Source organism: Labeo rohita, chromosome 21, assembly GCF_022985175.1.
Source record: "Labeo rohita strain BAU-BD-2019 chromosome 21, IGBB_LRoh.1.0, whole genome shotgun sequence".
Classification (NCBI taxonomy): Eukaryota; Metazoa; Chordata; class Actinopteri; order Cypriniformes; family Cyprinidae; genus Labeo; species Labeo rohita.
This window is the reverse complement of record NC_066889.1, coordinates 20,776,296-20,792,939: the sequence shown is the minus strand read 5'-3', so window position 1 is coordinate 20,792,939 and position 16,644 is coordinate 20,776,296. Positions and strand designations below refer to the sequence as shown.

Below are 16,644 nucleotides of genomic sequence, written 5' to 3'. Positions count from 1 at the left end.
ATTTACATTTTACATTTATATATATATCTTTTTATCATTTTATTTTTATTCAAATTCAAATTCAAATTTATTTGTATAGCGCTTTTCACGATACATATCGTTGCAAAGCAACTTTACTGCAAGTTGAAGTTTTTACAATATATTTAGTAGTAGCTTACTCCTGGTGACTATGTCAAGTTGATGTACATATGGCAGAGATGTATGGAAAAGATCAATTAATGATGTAATCAAACAGACAAAGAACTCTATAAATTAGTGGCAAAATTCAATTTTATATGATTTTTTTTAAATCTTCAAACCTAAAATTAGCAAGCTTTTATTTTGGCAGGTTACTAGTGCTGTCAAATGATTAATCGCATCCAAAATAAAAAAAAAATTGTTTACACAATATATGTGTGTATACTGTGTATATTTATTATGTATAAATAAATACACATACACACAGTATATATTTTGAAATGAATATGATTTACATGCATATATTTAAGTGCTGTCAAATGATTAATTGTGATTAATCACATCGAAAATAAAAGTTTTTTTGTTTACATAATATATGTGTGTGTACTGTGTATATTTATTATGTATAAGCACACACACATGCATGTATACATTTAAGTATATTTAAACATTTAAATATATACTGTGTGTGTGTGTGTGTGTGTGTGTATTTATATATGCATAATAAATATACTCAGTATACACACATATGTAAACAAAAGCCTTTGGTGTGAAAGGGCTTTTACGTTTGCCAAAATTAGAATTTTTTATATTAAAAACAAAGCAAGCCCTGTAATGCATTACTATGCATAAAAAGTAACTAAGTAACATAATTAGTTACTTTTTTAGGGAGTAAATTTGTAATGCATTACTTTTAAAAGTAACTTTCCCCAACACTGGTGAAAAGAGGTACTTAACATAGAAAATGTTGATTGTCAACCGTACGAGATCCAATAACTAAGTGCTAACTTTCTATTAATTATAGATTTCTTAGAAAATGTTATCATTTTACATTATATGTTTTTTTATATTTTTATAATAGTTTGAGTGATAGTTTGAGTGATTTTACATTTCTCCAGCAATCTAAAATAAATAAACCAATAGACCATCATGGTAACCAAGACAAACCTTGATGTGTAGCCTTTATAAAACTCTTAGCTTAAAACTGAGACTAAAACACTTCTCAAAATTATAAGTCATGTTGGAACTGAAAATTGCATTTGTCTGTGTAGTTCAAACCTGGAGGCAACTGGAGATCAAAATAAACTATCATGGCAAATGCATCAACAGTCTTTTGATTATTAGAACCCGTTGTGTGAAATATAAAATAAAAACAAACATTAAAAAATAGAACAAGTAAAACTTACAAGCAAAACTGTGTAAAAAGACAATTGCATTTTCTTGGTTTTTTTTTGTGTTTTAAGCATAAATCTACAAAAGTATATGTTGAAGCTTAGAACGAGAAACAAACTGCCTTTGGCGTAAAAAAAAAATAAAAAAAAATAATTCAAAGCATCTTTAACATTTGAATGTAATTTAAATGCATCTTGAAGGTTAAACAGTTCAAGCTGAATTAACTGTAGGAAACTGCTGGGAAAATAAAAAAGAAAGAAATGCTTTTTTTTCACAGTTCTGCCTTGCATGCACTGTAATTATGTCGTGAGTCATTCATGCACTTGGATCAATTTAAAGTTGTTGTTTTTGCTCACCTTGCCTGGCACTTTTGAAGCTGAAGGACTGAAATCCTCCGGTCAGCGCAGACGAGTCGATGACATCAACGCCATACTCGCTTTGGTTCCGCCTGTACAGCGTTACAGCGATGACCAGCACGACGACGGTAACTACACCCGCAGCCAGACCAGAGTAGAGGGCTACATCATTATTACTCTCCATATCAGCTGGAAAAAGAGAAAATGATTTTGAAGGGAAATACACAATGGCTAAGCAATGACTGTGGTGCTTTGAAAATTATACTAGAAAGGTTTTTTGTTTATTTGCTAAAACATTTCCATGGGGGATCTCATTTTGATGTATACAGATGCAACACAGCCACAAATAAATTGCATAACCATAAAACACCTTCATCATAGAAGTCTCGCCTTCTTTCTCAGTCTCTCTAATGCTCCCACTTTCCCAGACACCTCCGGCACTAATGAAAGTTCTCTAGCGATGGGCGATTACAATCAGCCCTCAACTGCACACCTGACTCTCAACACGAACACACGCAGGGAATCTGGCAAAGCAAAAACCGCGAACCTTCCACAGGGATTTCGTGACAACGCGGCTCATTATATTATCTCATCTGTAGTGATTAGGCTCTATCTGCCGACTCCTTCAAGCAAACAATTCAACCAGGACACTCCGAACAACAGACAGAACAAAGAAGAGCTAGTATGTCGTTTCTGAGCATTCAAAAGCCTCTAGACGAGTAGGGAACATCAAAAAGCCTGCGGCTATGAAAACACTAGCCAGAAACATGTGGAGCTGCACTAACAGCAAACAGAGCAGGTTAATTGGGAGCTCTGGAAAAGTTTGGCAGGCTGATGAATCTCTTTTGCGCTTGTGTTTGGGTATTTGCTCACTTCGCTGCCTTTTCTTTCTGTTTTCCTACTCCTTTGCTGTGTAACCTCCTCGTTCCTTTCAGACTTCAGACTGGAGTTCAGATAATGCAAAAAAAAAAAAAAAAAAAAAAAAAAAAAGTGTCCAGTAAGTTTTATTTTTTCTTTTGAATCCAGAAGTGTTGGTGACAGTAAACGGCATACACACAATTTTATTAGATATTTATTTCTTTATTTATTTTTTTAAAGAAATTAATACTTGTTGAAATTATTCAAACAATGATGCTTTAAATTAATCAAAAGTGACAGTGAAGTTTTTTTTTTTTTTTAATCAAATGAACACCATATAGGTGCATCTAAAAAAAACAGAATATCATAAAAAAGTTCATTTTTTATTGTAACTTACTTCAAAAAGTAAAATGTTCATATATTCTAGATTCATTACATGCAAAGCAAAAAATTTCAAAAGTTTTTTTGTTTTAATTTTGATGATTAGAGCTTACAGCTTATGAAAGTCAAAAATCCAGTCACTCAAAATATTAGAATATTTCCTAAGATCAATCAAAAAAAAATTGCAAAATAGAAAAGGTCAAGTTCTTTAAAGTATGTTAATTTATGTACTCAATACTTGGTTGGGGCTCCTTTAGCACAAATGACAGCCTAAGTGAGGTGTGGCGTGGAAGCGATCAGCCTGTGGCACTGCTGAGGCACTATTGAGACTTCAGCTCATCTGCATCATTGGTTTATTTGGTTACTCATCTTTCTCTTGAAAATATCCCAAAAATTCCATATGGGGTTCAGGTCAAGCATGTTGGCTGGCCAATCAAGCACAGTAATATCATGGTCATCAAGTAGATGGCTGCATTGACTTATCAATACTGACTTCAGAAACTTCACACTGGACTTATAGCAGCTTGCATTCTGTGCCTCTCCAGTCTTCCTCCAGACTCTGGAACCATGATTTAAACATGAAATCTTCATGAAAGCTTCAGTCCACTCCTTATGAAACCCAAGTGTTTGAATCGGCTTTGCTTGACAGTTTTCTCAAGCTTGCGGTTATCCCTGTTGCTTGTGCACCTTTTCCTACCCATTTTCTTCCTTCCAGTCAACTTTATATTTAAGATGCTTTGATACAGCACTCTGTGAACAGTAATGATCTTCTGAGACTTACCCTCTGTGTTGAGAGTGTCAATGATTGTCTTCTGGACCATTGTCAAAAAAAGTCAGAATTGTGAGATATAAACTCAGATATCAGACATTTATGACTAACAATTCTGAGTTTATATCTCGTAACTGAATTTTTTTCTCAGAATTCCAAGAAAAATGTTAGAATTGTGAGATATAAACTCATAATTGTGAGAAAAATTTTAGAATTCTGAGTTTATATCTCGTAATTATGATTTTTTCCCCTCAGAATTCCAAGAAAATGTCAGAATTGTGAGATATAAACTCAGAATTGTGAGAAAAATGTTAGAATGAGTTTATATCTCGAATTGTGAGAAAAAATTATAATTTTTTTTTCTCAGAATTATAATTTTTTTTTCTCAGAATTGCAAGAAAATGTCAAAATTGAGAGATAAAATGTTAGAGTTCTGAGTGTATATCTCGTAATAATGATTTTTTCCCCTCAGAATTCCAAGAAAATGTCAGAATTGTGAGATATAAACTCAGAATTGTGAGAAAAATGTTTGAATTCTGAGTTTATATCTCAGAATTATAATTTTTTTCTCAGAATTGCAAGAAAATGTCAAAATTGAGAGATAAAATGTTAGAGTTCTGAGTGTATATCTCATAATTATGATTTTTTTCTCAGAATTGAAAGAAAATGTCAGAATTGTGAGATACAAACTCAGATTTGTAACATTTCTGCTTACAATTCTGATTTTATATCTCACAATTCTTACATTTTCTTGCAATTCTGAGAAAAAAATCATAATTATGACATTTTCCCCCCTCAGAATTGGAAGAAGAAAGTCAGAATTGTGAGACTGCAATTATTAGAAGTCTCAATTGTCTTTTTTATAATATGGCAGAAACAAACTTCCATACATGAGAGACTTCTTTCAAACCATTTAAAAAATCTTACTGACCCCAAACTTTAGAATAAATAAACAAATAGTAAAAGGTTATGTTTACTGAGTTATGTTTGAATACATTCCTCAAGCGAAAGCCTGTCAAAGGCATTTAATCTTTGCGGTGCATCATTGTCAAGTTAATGTGGCACCGTTTCCGTCATTGAGTCAGCACTCTGAAAACTGTCTTTAAAATGTCATCGACTTAATTGGTTTTCCAGGTTGTTTCAAATGCCGTCCTGGATGATGATTCACAGGAAACCTAATTGTCAGGGCATCAACCCAATGTTGAACAATGTCAGTGTGGAAATGAGCTTATGTAAGGTTGCAATAAGGTTGTTTGTAGAGCGTGACTCAGAATGATGATAACAGTAAAAGGGGTTAATTATACGGACACCATGAACAGAACGTTCATATGAAGATGGATGATCGTGATGCAATGGCGTTATTACATCACGCTTCATATGCCTATGTGCATATTCAAAAGTAATGCAGTGCAATGCATGCAAATTAATTTTATGAAGAAAGTTAAAAAAAAAATCAAAGCAATAAAGAAAAAAAATACAGATGAAAGGTAAAGAAGCAGTGACTCACCTTGCGGAACCTTCACATCATGGAGTAGCTTCCTGTCTGCAGAAAGACACGAATAACATGCTGTGAGACACATAAACCTTGCAACTTTCAGATGCTCATGCACAAACAGCGCTCCAAGGCATATTTGGAATAGCGAGAATCCGTTGGAGATATAAAAAAGCTCATTTGGTGTGACGATGCATGAGCTGATCAAAGTTATGCCATTGCAGAAAGCGAGAAAAAACCTTAAAAATCCTTAGAAAATAGAGATTATTGAGAATTATGTAGGAGGTAAATAAAAGACAGAATCAAGCTGTCTAAACACAGATCTACATATGTATGATGGTCAATGACAGGCATGTAATCTGGAATCGCTGTCAAATCTTTTACACGAAATTACCGCTCTCACACAGAAAGAACGTTACGGATGCATTAGTGTGTGTGGTTGTGGTGTGTGTGTGTGTGTGTGTCCGCATTAGGTGTAGGAAATTGGTCTCTGATAGGGATGTCTATCACCGTTGGGCTTTAGACTCATCTGCAGAGGATGGCGAGGTGTACACCCTCCTCCCCGAGGGGATGGAGGCAGGAAAGATTGATTAAAGAACTGTCAGGATGATGAGCGAGGAGGATTAAAACAGAAGATTTCTGCCTCTCCCAAGGAATTACAAAACGGCCTGTCAAGTGCTGCTCGTCTGAGGGTTTGACTGACTGGTTTCATTCAGGCGCTGACAGCCTTCCACAGAGCACTTGTCTCCACTGATCTAAACAAAAGTGAGATGATTTTTTACTGCTTTGCGTCTGTATTGCACTGAGGAAGTTGGAGGAACCGTATAACAGAAAATCAGGTGCATACTGAGCCTCTTTAAACCTTTTACAACCACACACAGCGTTGTTTAAAGTAGAAAGAATTACACCATCCGTATGCTTTTTCATTGAAACGATAAGGCAGAACATTTTGACTATTTAACTGTTTTAATAAAATTAATCCAGTTTAGCCTGGTGGTAATGATGATGGTGATGATATATATATTTACACATATATTTACACACACACACATGCATTTATTTTATATATAATTATCCACCTCCTTCAGTTCAGTGTCAACTTAATGTGGGTTGTTGCTAATATGATTAAAATTCCAATGTTTAAATTTATATGAAATATCACCTGAGAGAAATAGAATTAAAAAAATTATAAATGTCATTAAAAAATATATATATATATATATATATATATATATATATATATATAGAGAGAGAGAGAGAGAGAGAGAGAGAGAGAGAGAGAGTTAATTTGCAAAAACTCAGTTTTTAACAATTTTTAATAATCATTTTTTTCATTGTGCATTTTATCTCAATCAAACTGCAGTTGGGTTATTTTGATATAAAGTAAAAAAATAACTAAAAAGTACAGCTAACTAACACAAGAAAACACAAGAAAAACATGGTAACATAATAAAAAACTAATTTTGAAATAAAAAAAAAACAGTTATCTGTTTTTGGAAATATACTTTTAATATATAAAAGCAATTATTTATTTCTTATATTTAATAATTTAGTCTTTCTGTTATATATATGTAGAATCTTATATTTAATGTATATATATTACATTTATACATTTTTTATTCTATATTTCTTATATTCCTACAGGCGATATTTCAATTAAATTTAAAAGTTGGAATTTGAATAATATTGTAATATTATTAAACAATATTAATATTTAATAATATTACACACTATACAAAAGTTATTACATATTAATTATTAAAAATGACAAATGAATGTTTTAAAACACATACATGTATATATTTAAGAAATAAATGTAATATATATTTTATATATAAAATCATACAGAAATATGAATACATGTAAATATTTCTTAAATACATACATGTACATTAATGTATTTCTAGATACATATAAATACACAGCACAGGCACATATATTATGAAAAAAAATATATATAACATTTATTTTAATATTACAAATACTAATTATTAATAATTGTAATAAAACTTATTTTTTTTTTTTTAAATAAACAGTAATAATATTAATAGTAATAAAAATTGTTTTATTAATGTGTTGTTAATAGTTTTACTATTACACAAATATTGGTCATAAAATAGTAGTAAAATTTTTTTTTTTTTTTTTTTATTAATTTGTTTGAATAAAACTGTTACAAAAAAAAATAAAATAGAAAACATAATATTAATGAAAATTGATTTTAATAGTACAAATTTCTCTCATTTTTCTAGGCAATATTTCTAACAAACCTTTTTGTCTCTAAGGTTTTAAACCTTCAAACCTTAAGTCAAAATGCAAAGTTTGTACTGACACATTTATTGTGTTATTCATCATGAATTCTCTGAATTTAGTTGAATTTTACTTCCTCAAATTAAAATTAGAATTACAACATTGCTCCCCATCTACTACTTTAATTTAAATTTCAAATTAAAAAAATTCAGGATTCAAAAAGTATTCTTAATTCAGTTCTAATTGGCATACACCCTGGTGATAATAGCAGTTATGTCAGTTACCCACCTTGAATACAGAGGTCACCTGTGCAGTTGTCCGTGTCCAGGGCGGCTCCATCACACAGTCTGCCTCCATGTTTTGGCTCCGGGTCTGTACACTCTCTAGTGCGCTGCCTCTCACATTCAGAACTACATACAGACCAAACAGTCCACTCGGACCAGCCACCATCCACTGTCACACACAAAGACACACACACACGTTTTCATTAGAGCGCATAAAAAGTTCAATACGCAGTTTGCAGCTAAAAAATGGAATTTATACTTTCTCTCAGAACAATCTTATGTATCTGATAAACGTTCTCTCGGAATTGTCACTCATTTTGTTCCTCTTTCTATGGGAGGTGTTCCTATAATTCCAGGATATTCCCTCTCAAGGTTTGTTTCTGACAAAAGCAAAAGACAATTTACTTTTGTCTTGTTCCATCAGGCTTTCCCCCTTTACCCTAACGACTCCATGGGCTGCTGGTGTTTCCTCTGCGGCTAATCTAAATGCAAATGCCGTGTTTGTGCGTCTCTGCTGAGTGGGGTACTGGGATTGAGCTAGGCTGGAGAGCGAGATTACGTTTTTTTCGTGACTGGTGCCCTCCTCAGATAACTTTTCCCCCAACATGACTAGTGGTTCTCATGTGATTGGTGCTTCCAATGAAACTATAAATTTAGCCAGCGTAAGAGCGCCCGGGGACCCGGCGACTGATATCTCTGTCTTTTTTTTTGCTCCTCTTTTTCACTCCATCAGGTTTCTCTGTCTGCCCCTCAGTCTTTTTCCTTTCAAACGTCCATCTTGATTCCCTAAACTTATGGAATTTCGTAATCCTGATTTTCTCTTACCGTCAAATCTCTGTCACATACACACGCTTTCTTTCAGTTGTCTGTCTTTCTGAATTCCTTTCATCCCCATTTATCTGTCTCACTCCATCTCTCTTGTTCGCTATGAAGAGCACTGTATTGCGCTTTAGACAGTAAACAGAAATCTGTGAGAATTGACGGTGCCACATTAACAGAACGCAGACACATATCAACTGTAAAATTCCACTGAGGTCAATTCAAATGCAGCACATACTGTTACGTTCCTGCTTTATATGCAGGCTCTCAGACAGATGGATTAGCCATCAATTTGTTCAGAAAGCATGTTTAATTAACAAGGCATAGCAGTGAGGCGTATTCACGCCGCCTGACTGACCAGCCTTGAACTGTTGAATCTGCTGGCACTTCTGGGTTTTTAAGAACAAAGAGTTGGAGAGGAAAGAGCACATTAAATTCAGGCAAATTTCCAGGAGAGCTACTGTAACAGTACAGAGGACAATATTGAAAAAGCTACTGTAATGGTATTGATGAGTGCTTGTTAATTTGGGCTAGCAATTTGAAAAAAAAAAAAAAAAAGTATTAAAATGTGTATATATTATATATATTTATATATATATATATATATACACACACATATATATATGTACACACACATAATGTTCAAACAACAATATATATATATATATATATACACACACACACAGCAACCAATCATCTATATATGTATATATATATATATATATATATATACACTACCGTTCAAAAGTTTGGGGTCAGTAAGACTTGTAATAGTCTTTAAAGAAGTCTCTTATGCTCATCAAGGCTGCATTTATTTGATTAAAAATATAGGAAAAAAAACAGTAATATTGCAAAATGTTTTTACAATATAAAATAATGTTTTTTATTTTAACATACTTTAAAATAGAATTTATTCCTGTGATGAAAAGCTGAATTTTTATCAGCTGTTACTCCAGTCTTAAGTGTCACATGATCCTTCAGAAATCATTCTAATATGCGGATTTATTATTAGAATGATCAATGTTGGATAATATCAACAGTTGTGCTGCCAATATTTTTTGGAACCTGTGATTTTTTTTTTTTTTTTTTTTTTTCAGGATTCTTTCATGAATGACAAGTTTAAAAAGTACAGTGTTTATTCAAAATATAAATATTTTATAACAATGTAAATTATTTTTATTAACTTTTAATAAACTTTTAATTATTAACTTAATATATCCTCCTAAATGGTAAATAAAAGTGACCCCAAACTTTTAATTTCTTTTATATACATAATATTTAATTGCATTTATATTTTTTATTAACATTTTTTATTTCTATTTTTAAAAAAAAAAAGTACAAATTCCGTTTAAATGTTTAGGGCTAGTAAGATTGATTTTTTTTTTTTTTTTTTTTTTTTTTTTTTTTTTTTTAAAGGAAATTAATACTTTCATTCAGCAAGGATGCATTAAATTGAATAAAAGTGTCAGTAAGGACATTTAATGTTAATAAATGTGACCCTGAACCACAAAACTAGTAGCATGGGTATATTTGTAATAGCCAAAAATACATTGCATGGGTCAAAATGATAATGATTTTTCTTTTATATATATATAGATAGATAGATAGATAGATAGATAGATAGAGAGAGAGAGAGTTAATTTGCAGAAATCATTATATCAAAACTTAATTTTTGATTAGTAATATGCATTGCTAAGAACTTCATTTGGACAACTTTAAAGGCGATTTTCTCTATATTTTTTTGTACCCTCAGGTTCCAGATTTTCAAATAGTTGCATCTCAGCCAAATATTGTCCTATCCTAACAAACCATTCATCAATGGAAAGCTTATTTATTTAACTTTATTTAATAAATCTGAGTTTCAAAAAATTGACCCTGACCCATGACTGGTTTTGTGGACCAGGGTCACAAATCATGTTATAAAAGATTTGCATTTCAAAGAATGCTGTTCTATTGAACTTTCTATTTATTAAAAAATCCTGAAAATTTTTGCAAAAATATATATATATATTTTTTTAATGTCATGATAACAAGTAATATATAACCTTTTAAAGCTATAAAGGAAAAGCAAGGATGCACTATGTTTTTTTCAGTTTCAAAAATGTATATTCATAATAAATATTAAATGAAGTTACAAAAGATCTGTATTTCAAATAATGCTGTTCTACTGAACTTTCTATTCATTAAAGAATCCTGAAAATGTATCATGGTTTCTACAAAAAAAAAAAAAAAAAAAAAAAAAAAAAAAAAAAAGAATTAAATAAATAATAAGCACAACTCTCGACATAAATAATAATGTCGCTTGATGGAAGTGACACTGAAAACTGGAGTAATAGCTGCTGAAAATTCAGCTTTGCCATCACAGGAATAAATCACATAAAATATCAAATATATTAAAAAAAGAAAACAGTTATTGCAATAAATCTACTGTTTTTTGCTGTATTTCTGATCCTGATGGGCACAGAGACTTTAAAAAAATACATATATTTATATTAATAAAAAGTACCAAGCCCAAACATTTGAATGTAGCATATGTATTACAATTAAATATTTAATACCCTGATAAGATTAAGACTAAAAGTAACAGTTCATAATTCAGTAAGTTCAGTAATGATTGAATCAAACCAGTAGCAAAAGAACGAACTCATAAGAATATTCTTCACAGATCAGATTAGACTGACTGAGTTGTATACACTGAGCCACTCAGATCTTGCCATCTCATCACATAACTGTTCTGCATCTCTAACCTGGGCAAGGAGAGGTGCAGGTGCTCTTCTGAACAGACATTCCTTCACAGAAAGCCCCTCCATTAAGCGGAGCGGGGTTAGTGCATGTCCGTGTCCGCTTCTGAACTCCTCTCCCACAGCGGACATTACACTCTGACCAGTCCGTCCAGGATGACCACCCTCCATTCACTAAAACAGAGAGGAAAAAATGAATGGATTAACATTGGTCTGTACTGCATTCTTTGTAAGAGTTTCAAAACAGCCTACAAGGCGGCAATGTTTATCACACCACAGGATTCAATTTGGAAAGTTAAAAGCTCTGGAAATACATAAACAGGAACCAAAAAGAAGGATTACCGCATGTGGACTTCAACATCTCTAAATTAAATAAATAGACATAATACTAATCTCCGTCACTCCGCTCACAAGCAAATGATTACCTTTTGTGTGTGAATTGGCTCTTCTAAAATGTTTATACACAAATTAAAAACTTGATGCTTTCCAGATGTGCGCAATTTCGCAGACATCTCTGCAATCTAAGTGTACTTAAATGCTACAGGACTAAAAACAGCAAACACAGCTCTACGAAATACTCCATCTAATTAACTCAAGTAATGACTTGATCATTTAATTGGTACATGGATTGAAACTGGATTATACAGACATTACATTAGATGCCATTCCATATTGCCCAAGACTACATAAACATGTCTCGGACATGCTAGCAGCCTCGTCGAGGACTTAATGAGAAAAACAAATGACCAAGTAAGGCTGGATTCACACTAAAAGATTTTAAAATCTTCAAAATGTGAGAGACCACAAACATGAGGATGAAAAATCCTACATTTAACTGTTTTGCTCCTATAGTGTATGGTGTGCCACAATGTGACAGATTTTCAAACAAAGTTCTGACTGTGAACATGGGAAATCTCGCAAAATCTCTCGAGACTGGAGAATAAACATCATACAACAGTTCTATAAAAGCTTTATTTCAACAAGACAGTTTGTCTTTGCCTTATGTTTATTCATATTGGAATCAATTGACAGACAATATTGTTTGGAAAAAGATTTGGTTAATACCTAATCAATATTTACTGTAATTATAAAAAGGGTTAAGGAAGTATCACTCAAAATTATACACAGGATTTACCCAGCAAAATATTATTTGGTAAAATTTAATATTGTCAATTGACAGACAATATTATTTGGAAAAAGATTTGGTTAATACCTAATCAATATTTACTGTAATTATAAAAAGGGTTAAAGAGGAAGTATCATTCAAAATTCATGGAGCAGGATCATTTTCAGCGATAAAACATTATGTTTTACTTCTTCGCATAAAGATATTGTATGGCTTCAGAAGACTCGGAATGCAACACGACTTGTTTGTAATGTTTTTATACTGCTTGTTTATGGTCAGTTTCTGCAATAAATACCTGTGACTGTACTTATATTTGCCTGTAATGTGTTTTATATTGTTCAGAATGGGTAAGTTTAGGGTAAGGGTGGGTTTAGGTGCTCCAGTGAAATTAAGGCAAACAACTGAAATCAATGGAGGGCCCTGCATGTACGAAAGTGACGCTTTAGCCTCAAAACGCGACGCCAAAGGGTCCTGACCAAGTGTCAATATGTGACGAGTTGGGAGTGAGAACATGTAGCATCTTGTTAAAAAAAACACTTCAGAATAAACATGGTGGTGGATAGGGAGGAAGAAATTACGATAATAGTGTTTGGAATGATTTTGGCAGAAAATTCATGAGAAAAACAAAAAGGAAAAAAAAGGCTTTGGGTGAAGTCTCTGCTGTTCAAATCCTGCGCCATGGCTGCATTTGTTATGCTTCCGTTTTTCTTTCAGCTTGCTTTTTGATTGGATATTGTTTCGTTTCACGTGATAATCTGCGCGTTTGTCCTCTGGGTTACGCCCCACACATCAGGATTTCCAATTCGCGATCGGGGCACCTCCGACATTCTTCCGAGCAGATTAAGTCACTCTTAACACACCTCACACCACAGGTAAATCCAATAAAATAATCTTTACAACCACCAATATAATCTGACATGACCTAGGATTGTCGGAAGGGGAGAAATCGGCCCAAAATCAGCCTGATTATCTTGTGGTGTGTACCCATCTTAAGATTCTCATCTGACATAAGCGTTTTACCTCAGATCAGCTCAGATCACAGTCCGTCCTCTTTGTTTCGATCCCGGAGCAGGGATGTAAGTTAGACAAGAGTATCTCCAATTGAGCGATTGAGGTGTTGTGTTGCTGGATGTAATAATGAACATAGTGGTCGTTATTTACTCCTGACATCTGAGCTGCTGAAGATGCAGTAGATTACGTTTGTTTGTGAATGGAATGCACCTCCCGATCTACATATATCCGTCTACATATATGTTCGCACGAATCATTCATGATCCAGCTTCACTTACAGCAGAAGTGAGTATAAGGGTTTTTTTCATGAATCTTTGCAATCGCCTTTCCTAATAATGTGCTAGTTAGCAAGTTTAGCAGCTAAACGCGGCTAAAGTAAACAGGCTCGTCACTCCACAGAGAGAAGAGAGGGGCGGGGCAAGCAAAGCTCATTTGCATTCAAAGCAGCCTCAACCAGAATGAGATGATTTTTGCAGAGGTTATTTTGGCAAGGTAAAAAGGGTGTTGTTTTACAAAACCATTGAGAATTTTTAAACAAAGTATATTATAGACTTTTCACTAACACCCTAAAGAATATTATCAACTTGTGGAAAATGTGCATCCGATGACCCCTTTAAGGACAGACAAATTTGAAAATAACCAATGGTGGCAGTTTCATTATAATAAAAGGGTTTTGTTTTGAACTACTGCTAAAACATCATATTGTGTTCTGTACACCAAAAATAACACCAGTTAATTTCCCTTCTCATAAACTAGTGCATCGTCTCATTAACGCCGCTCTACAAACATTATCAAAACCAACAAACAATGAATTTGTTTCTTAAATACAAGCACACAAGTGAATTTTATAGTGACTGCTGAGCCCAAGGGACTGCTGGGAGTCATGTTAAATTGTAGATGCTACGCTAGCTGCTAAACGTTAATTGCGGATCAGTCAGCTAGCACTCAATCAGCGCTGCCTACTTCTGACAGCTGATGTCAAAGCTTTTCAGTATGTTTAATCAAGCCTCTGCAACTGCCAGCTTTAGCCTTCATCTGTGACTGACTCCCAGAAGCCACGCAGAGGGAGAGAGCGCGCCATATTACCTTACCATCAAAATATTGAGGATAAAACACTAGGAGACCATGTCAATTAGGCTAATGGAGCCTGAACCGTGGCAATGCTGGCCACACAGGGAGCGTTAGAATCATTAACTCATTATATGTGTTGACAAAAATAGATAATCGAACCCATACCGGGCGTCTAAGTGATGGCCTCACGCAGACACGGGTCTGGAGAAATGATGAAACGGTGTATTTCTACATTACGTCTCGCTTGATGAATTATTGGGGATTGAAAAACGAGGGCGCTGTGTCATGGGTCGTGGCGGGATGGTGATTTATAGGTGATCGTTTTTTGTAAACTGTTAGAGTGAAGGTCGGTGTAGGTGAGTAAATGAATGGGTGGTGCCGTTCTGCAGCGTGCCAAACTTTCACATATTGTGATCTGCAGCAACTCTTGTGAGATCCAGATGTTTCAATGCAACTTTTCTGCCACTTGTACTTCTACGTCCAAAATTGTAGAAAATTACAATTACAATAGAATTTTTTCAGTCACTCAAGTAGGTGTCAGTGAGTGAGTGATTCATTTAAATGATTCGTTCAAAACGCTGATTTACTCAGGAATAAAAAAATGTGATTGCATTTATGAATGAGTGTTTTTTAAACATCATCTGAGTGAATGATTTGGGGACTCAATCATAAAGACAGTCACTTGTCTTGTTCCTGAATATATCAGTTCTTTGTGAATGATTTAATGACTCATTCACTTGTTTTGTTCCTGAATGATGTGTTTTAGATTACACTGTGGCGTCGGTGACAGGCATGTGAATCAATGATTCACTGATTCAAACAATTCATTCAAAACACTGATTTATTCAGAAACAAGACTGAGTTTTTGTGAGTGAGCCACTGAATGATTCAATTAGTCCTTTTTTTTGATCACTTGCTTATAAAGACAGTCACTTGTTTTGTTCCTGAGCAAATCAGTGTTTCTGTACAAACTGGCTGTGAATGATTTAGTGACTCATCCATAAAAATAGTAACTTGTTTCGTTTAATAGTGAATCAATGTTTCTGAACAAATTAGTTGTGGATGATTCAATGACTCATTCAGCTATTTTGTTTCTGAATTTCTCAGTGTTTTAGATTACACTGGGATGTAGGTGGCAAATGTCAGGTCTGTGTGAGTCACTGAATCATTGATTCAAAGGATTCATTCAAAACAGTGCTTCATTCAGAAACAAGACTGAGTTTTTATGAGTAAGTCATTGAATGATTCAATTAGTGTTTTTAAAACAAATTGTTCTATTAAATAATTTGATCTCTTGCTTATAAAGACAGTCGCTTGTTTTGTTCCTGAACAAATCAGCTTTTCTGTACAAATGTTTTTTTTGAATGATTTAGTGAGTCATCCATAAAAATAGTCACTTGTTTTGTTTCATAGATTACACTGTGACATACTGTAGGTGGCAACTAGTGACAGGTCTGTGTGAGTCAATGATTCATTGATTCAAACGATTCATTCAAAACAATGCTTCATTCAGAAATTAAGATTGAGTTTTTGTGAGTGAGTCACTCACTTCATGAGTCAATTAGTGTTTTTAAAACAAATTGTTTCAGTAAATAATTTGATCACTTGCTTTTAAAGGCAGTCGCTTGTTTCGTTCCTGAACAAATCAGTGTTTCTGTACAAATCATTTGTGAATGATTTAATGACTCATTCACTTTTTCTGTTTCTGAATGACTCAGTGTTTTAGATTACGCTGTAAAATAGGTGACTGGTCTGTGTAAATCAATGATTCATTGATTCAAACGATTCATTCAAACAATGATTCATTTAAAAACAAGATTGAGTTTTAACGAGTGAGTCATTGAATGATTCAATTAGTGTTTTTAAAACAAATTGTTTTAGTAAATAATTTAATCACTTGCTTATAAACACAGTCACTTGTTTTGTTTCTGTACAAATCAGTGTTTCTATACAAATAAGTTGTGAATGAATCGATGATTCATTTACTTGTTTCTGTTTCTGAATGAGTGTTTTAGATTAAGATTTCATTCAAAACATTGATTCGTTCAGAAACAAGATTGAGTTTAATTAGTGAGTCATTGAATGATTCAATTAGTGTTTTTAAAACAAACTGTTCTAGTAAATAATTTGATCACTCGC

General features: G+C 33.3%; 1 protein-coding gene across 2 annotated transcripts in view; it reads right to left on the bottom strand.

Annotated features, from left to right (window-relative positions):
- Window positions 1-16,644, bottom strand: part of unc5da (unc-5 netrin receptor Da) — a 245,101-nt gene that overhangs the window by 36,961 nt on the left and 191,496 nt on the right. For both annotated transcript variants that reach the window (XM_051093816.1, XM_051093817.1), the window contains exons 6-9: window positions 11,304-11,471; window positions 7,742-7,906; window positions 5,222-5,257; window positions 1,707-1,895 (exon numbers count right to left, since the gene is read on the bottom strand). In XM_051093816.1, the coding sequence (XP_050949773.1) occupies window positions 1,707-1,895; window positions 5,222-5,257; window positions 7,742-7,906; window positions 11,304-11,471 (558 nt within the window). The remainder of the gene's footprint in view (window positions 1-1,706; window positions 1,896-5,221; window positions 5,258-7,741; window positions 7,907-11,303; window positions 11,472-16,644) is intronic.